Source organism: Hylobates moloch, unplaced genomic scaffold (genome assembly GCF_009828535.3).
Source record: "Hylobates moloch isolate HMO894 unplaced genomic scaffold, HMol_V3 SCAFFOLD_4, whole genome shotgun sequence".
Taxonomy (NCBI): domain Eukaryota; kingdom Metazoa; phylum Chordata; class Mammalia; order Primates; family Hylobatidae; genus Hylobates; species Hylobates moloch.
The window spans coordinates 10,854,234-10,860,758 of NW_026652279.1; the positions used below are offsets into that span (position 1 = coordinate 10,854,234).

Consider the following 6,525-nt stretch of genomic DNA (forward strand, 5'->3'; position numbering starts at 1 on the left):
AGAATCACTTGAACTTGGGAGGCAGACGAGCCTGGGCGACAGGGCAAGACTCCGTCTCAAAAAATAAATAAATAAAATAAAATAAACGCAGGGCTGGACACGGGTTCATGCTTATAATCCCAGCACTTTGGGAGGCCAAGATGGGAGGACTGCTTGAGCCCAGGAGTTCAAGACCAGCCTGGCAGCATAGTGAAACCTCATCTCTACTAAAAATAAAAAAAAATAGCCAGGAATGGTGCGAGCCTGTGGTCTCAGCTACTAGAGTGGATTAGGTGGGAGGGCTGCTTGAGCCCAGGAGGTCGAGGCTGCCATGAGCTGTGATCCCACCACTGCACACCAGCCTGAGCAACAGAGAGAGACCCTGTGAGCCGATCGCACCACTGCACGGCAGCCTGGACAATAGAGAGAGACCCTGTCTCATTCATACGTCCATCCATCCACACTAAAAGTAATTTTAGAAAACCCATTAAGAATTTTTAAATCTCCATAATGTATCAGTATAAAGCTAAACAAAAAGTAATGCTTGGAATCTCTAATTCCTTAGGTCCTGCTCAAATGGTGATAAACTTGAGTATAAAAAGAGTAGGAAGGGTTCCTTTTTGGACTCAAAAAAATAAAGTCTTACCTGAGTTTGGTTTAGATGAACTTAGAAATCACTTACCTTCTTAAATACACTGAAATTCAAAAATATCTGATAGTAATTAGTGCTGGTTTCTAAGAATTCAAACTCCTATTATCCACTATCTTACAGTACATAGATATTACTAATTGAAATATTATTGCGCAGCATTTTGTTTGTGAATATTTAACCTGATTAACAGAATCTGGCACTTTTTAAAAAAATTAAGTAATTCAATACATGGCACTTACAGGACATTTCTTCAAGACATCCTACATCTCAGAAGCCTATTAAAGATGCCAGATCCAATTCAATTTCTATATCTAAAAATCACAGTAAAAACCAAAACTAGGACTTAATGTTAAAGAATTTATATCACTTTCCTTTCATATGTATTTGGTAGAAGCAATCTGTCACTCCTAAGCAATGCTTTTGTTCCTTAGACATTTCTCTTTCTCGTTCATGTCAAATACAGCTATCAATAGGCGATCTCAAAAATAACATAAACAGAAAACAAACTGAAGCAATATAAGGATATATACTCCTTATATATGAATGAAAATACTAATAACAGAAAAGCACCAATAATTAAAATCTTAAATTATCATTTAATATTTGCAACAAAAAATGTAAACATGCAAAAACAAATTCTGATACAAGAAAAACCATAACATTTAGTTTTTTTGGCACATCTATCTGCAAAAGAGGTGAAGATACATGTTAATGTAAGAAAATATTCCTTTGCAAATTGACATACTAAAAAGCATAACAGAATTTTGAAGTGATAAGGACACAAAAATAAAGATGTAAGATGAAAACTTTCATGCTTAACTATATTGAAGTATCAACTTATTCTACCATAATTGCCTTGGAGAAATTTCAAATTATATTAATAATTGTTCAACTTCAAGGTACTTAATGCTACAATGAAATGGCAAAATGCCTATGTTTTTAAATCTGTATAAATTATTATGCATCAATGAAAGTATTTTTTAAAACAAATGACTTAATCTCCAAAAAGCACATCTAAAAATCCCTTCCACTTACTAGAGTTACCTTGCAAACATCTTCCTTTTCAGAAAGTGCTTCTGGCTGACTTTCAGCAGGTTCACACTGCTCAGCCACCTTGTCTAACACAGTCTGTCCTTCATTTATTGGTGTAGAAGAAACCAATACATCAGGCTGTTCACAGTTAACAGGAGTTGCACTTCGTCCACTTTCTTCCATTTCTGCTTCCTCAGTGGGTATAACTAATGTTTCATTTACTTCTTCAGATTTTCCTTCAGCAGATTCAACTGTTTTAGACTTTGGAGTTGAAGAATTAACTATAATAGGCACTAAAGCATATCCCTTGCCTGACAATTCATCATCTGAATTGATTTCACTTACACTCCGGCTATCTAATGACTGTACACTAAATGAGTCTATTCTTTCAAAAGCATCAGATGAACAGCAACTCTCAGTGAGTTTTTGGAAATCATCTAAACGATTATATTCAGGACAAGCAGAGGCAGAGAGAAGCTGAAAAGATGTCTGCATCAAGTGAAGACTTGATTTTGAATCTGTAGTCTCTTGTCTCGAGCTCGCTGAGCTCTCACTTATTACACTTTCATGATCTAAAACTTCAATATCACTGGTAGTAGAAGTACCCGATGAAAAGGTACTAACAGGAGGAGAAGGTGTATTGCTCTGCCTGTCTTCATGTTTTTGTTCCTTAGGTTCCAAAGCTATGTCCTTTGTTTCTGCTGTGAGAGACTGTGTAGACATATTAGATATACTTTCCGTAGTTGTTTTCACATCAATTACACTTTCAGATACTTTCAAACTTACAGTTGGCACCTTCATATCCGATTCTTTATTAACAGTTTCTTCATGCTTGCCTTCAGTTTTAGGTGATGAAGTACCTGCTGCCAGAGTTTCCCCTAAAACACACAAAGAAGAGTCTTTTACTTGTGATTCAGTTGTTTCAGGTGTTCTTGACTGTCCAATGTGCAAGGATTCATGTAAGCTGCTTTTCACTTCTTCTTCTGGTCGTTGTGATTTTGCTGGAGGTTTTGATACCACTGGACTCTTCTGAATGGTCTTGACATCAGTTGGCAAGAGAAAGGCACTGAAGAAATTTTCAGATTCATCGACCACAGTCCTCCGAACTGGCTTTGTGATTGCTTTAGGAGAGGCTATTGGTGGACTCTGAGGTTCAGTGTTTGATTTCAACCCCCAGGTTGAAGTATCCCATCCTCCACTGACAGGGGAACTTATTCCTTTGACGAAAAAGCAAATATTAAAAAAGAACACATATATGTTACATTGATATCTCAATCATCATTATAAATCAGTATAAATAAAAATTTAGAAAAAAATACCCTATGAAATACCTGTAATTTGCACCTGCTAAACTCCTTGCTTACTACATCATTAAGTAGTTTCCAAGTTAATACTGGGACTTAAAGAAGAAAACTGGTGTGGGTCCACCTGAGAGGAAGGAGGAGCACAGACAAAAGGCTGGGCCTGGCCTGGACTACCAGATGCAAGTATGTTATTCCTCCCTACAACAAATTAAGGAAGTAACAGCATATGTTTTATAACTGACAGTAAGTCCAAGATACCTACGATTCATCTCATAATAACAGGCTTTACTTATCAATATGAAAGAAACTAATATGGAACTAACTGAATAGGTAGGGCCATGTGCAGTCACAGAAAAGTGACCCTACCTATTCAGTCAGTTTCATATTAATTTTTGCTTGTAATATCAGTAATATAGTTATGAGCTAGACAAAGGGCAATACTCAAAAACTGAACTCAGTGGGTATGGAGGTTCGTACCTATAATCTCAACACTCAAAGAGTCATTTGAGCCTAGGAGTTCGAGACAAGCCTGGGCAACGTAGTGAGACCCCTGTCCCTACAAAAAAATATTTTTTAATTAGCTGGGCCTGGTGGCCCACATATGTGGTCCCAGCTACTCAGGAGGCTGAGGTGGGAGGATCATCTGAGCCCAGGGGGTGGAAGCTGCAGTGAGCCATGATCGAATCACTGCACTCCAGCCTGGGTGACAGATCGAGAACCTTTCTCGAAAACAAACAAAACAACAAAAGCCTCAAACCAAGACACTGATGACAAATGTTCTTTCCCGAAGATCATATTAAACTGATGGGAATGGTAAGTTCTAGAGAATAAATTCATTTTCATCCACTTAATCACAGGCTGATTCTCTAAATCTCACTCTTCAAGCCCATTCTAAGAGGAAGTTTTGTTCTCAAATTCTAAATTATGTCAGAAATTACAAGGTCATTATGAATTTCAGAAATGTGTGTTTTTTTAAGAACTATTGCTCTTTGACATAGAGGTGGTTGACACTAGGGTTTTTAAAAAAACACTACAAAGAAAATGACTATTTTCTTGGGGAAAAAGGTAATTATCGTATCAGTCATACAAATAGCTACACTAAAATCCTGATTTTTAAAAATGGCATAATCAGGATCTTAATAATGGTATATTCCTTAAAATATTTAAAGCATTTCTTTAAAAATGTTTTCTTTTTCACATTAAAATGTGGTTGAACAAAACATTCACAAAATATTCACAATTAGAAGTTGGTGGAGAGAGCACAAGTAATTAAAAGCTTCTAAAAACTATCAAGCCTTATAGTAGAATCTATCCTTTAATATGACTTCAGGCCAGGCACAGTGGCTCACACCTGTAATCTCAGCACTTTGGGAGGCTGAGGTGGGCAGACCACCTGAGGTCAGGAGTTCAAGACCAGCCTGGACAACATGGTAAAACCCTGTCTCTACTAAAATTACAAAAATTAGCCAGGTGTGGTGGCGCAAACCTGTAATCCTAGCTACTTGGGAGGTTGAGGCAGGAGAATCACTTGAGCCCAGGAGACAGAATCTGCAGTGAACAGAGATGGCGCCACTGCACTCCAGCCTGGATGACAGAGTGAGACTGTGTCTCGAAAAGTATGTAGAAAACTTCAGTTTGGAGGCACAGTTCTACACATTCATTTGCACAATATCCAAACTAGAGAAAATCAAAATTAAATATGCAAATGAACAACCAAGATTATGTCCGATTAATTTAAATACATTCAAAGGATGACAGGAATTAATTTTGCCTCTTGGAGAATACTTTATGTAATCCCAGGGTTATCTGGCACCCATCTAAATTATACCATTCTGAAGACTATGGTCATTTTCCGAAAACAAATATCCTTATATATAAAACCTATATTCTATCTTATCTAAAGGGTCACATATGAAAAAACAGAGTTACTCCAGCAAGGTTATATGACATCTTGTAAAAAGTAAAGAGGATCATGACATACACACACGGACCAAAATATCTTAAAATGAGGTACCTCAAATTTAGGTCCTGACTTTTCAATGATGTAAAATTAAGAACAGAAACCAGAAAGGAGTAGTCCATCACATTTCTTATCCTTTTTCACACAAATGTTCACATCCCCCACACCTGCAAATCTTTACCCTACACATCAAATGCTGAACTGTTCCATAGACTTAAGAGTCAAAAGCAACTGAATGAAGATCCCTCAAAGATTAAGCTCAATGAAACTGCAAAGAGAGACTTGGCTATTCAGAAATAAAATGTGATACAATCCAGAAATCTTGGGTCACACATTCCACGGGTAACACCTCCGGCACATTCTAATCCTCATCCGCCGTGTGACCTAGAGCAAGTTACTTGGCCATTCTGGGCCTCATTTTCCTCTTATGTAAAACACAGATACAAACCAAGCTCTCTCTGGGAGTTGTTCTGAAGATAAGAAGGCCATAAAAAAGCACATTACAGACTCACGCCTGTAATCCCAACACTTTAGGAGGCCGAGGCGGGTGGATCGCCTTAAGTCAGGAGTTCGACCAGCCTGGCCAACGTAGTGAAACCCAGTCCCTACTAAAAATACAAAAATTAGCTGGGCGTGGTGGTGGGCGCCTGTAATCCCAGCTACTAGGGAGGCTGAGGCAGGAGAATCGCTAGAACCCGGGAGGCGGAGCTTGCAGTGAGCCGAGATCGCGCCACTGCACTCCAGCCTGGGCGACAGAGTGAGACTCCGTCTCAACAACAACATAAAACCACATTACGCGCTACCAAGCGCGAAATGTTCACTGAATGTTAGCGATCGTTCTTCCCTTCCCTGATGATTTACGTACTTCAGACCTTGGATCCCAACAGTGCCCGAGACGCGAAGCAATTCGAGGTTCAGGTTCGGGAAGGTTGTGCTTGGAAGCAGCGTCGAGGGAGAGCTTGAGGGCAAGACCAACCAACCAAGTCCCCTGTCATCGAAGTCCACAAGCCTCGCGACCCAGGACCAAAGACAAGGGGGAACCTGGAGCTGAGTTTTCCCTCAGGAAAACGGCAAAGACCGACTTGGAGGCTGAAGCAGCATTAGGGAACAGGCCGGGGAGAAATTACTTCCCGAGAACTCTCTCAGCAAGGAAGGACTCCTCTCTACACCACTTAACCTGCCTGCATCAAGAGAACAGCAGCCTCCGGGAGCCAGGAACCCCGCTCCTCTCCCTCTTACCCGGCTCTCCATACGGAATGGTCTCGGCCCAGATGCTCGGCTCCTCTTCCTGGATGTCCAGAACCCTGTCGATGGACTTCTGGGCCTGGGACAGGGCCTGCTTAGCGAAGCTGGAGAGCTGGGAGGCGTTGAACCAACTCATCGCCCCTCAGCCGGCAGTGGCGGCGGCAGCACCAAGCGGGAAGGCCTCAGGCCTGGGGAAGGGTGCAGAGGAACGGCTTCGCTCCCCTTTTCCACTCGGCTGGTTCTGTCAGCGTGTGGCCATGACCCCGACAGCCTCCCGCGAGCCCGGGATGTTACCCTCGGCCGTTCCCGTACAGCTGAGACGAAGGGGCCGGTATGCGCATGCGCCTGCTTCT

General features: G+C 40.9%; 1 protein-coding gene across 3 annotated transcripts in view; it reads right to left on the minus strand.

Moving 5' to 3' along the window:
• Nucleotides 1–6,525, minus strand: part of TMF1 (TATA element modulatory factor 1) — a 31,219-nt gene extending 24,694 nt beyond the window's left edge. Inside the window, exons 1-2 of one of the 3 annotated variants that reach the window (XM_058437149.1) lie at nucleotides 6,167–6,525; nucleotides 1,667–2,880 (exon numbers count right to left, since the gene is read on the minus strand). In XM_058437149.1, the coding sequence (XP_058293132.1) occupies nucleotides 1,667–2,880; nucleotides 6,167–6,308 (1,356 nt within the window). In that variant the 5' untranslated portion in view covers nucleotides 6,309–6,525. The remainder of the gene's footprint in view (nucleotides 1–1,666; nucleotides 2,881–6,166) is intronic. The other 2 variants (XM_032149472.2, XM_032149473.2) reach the window with 2 other exon arrangements.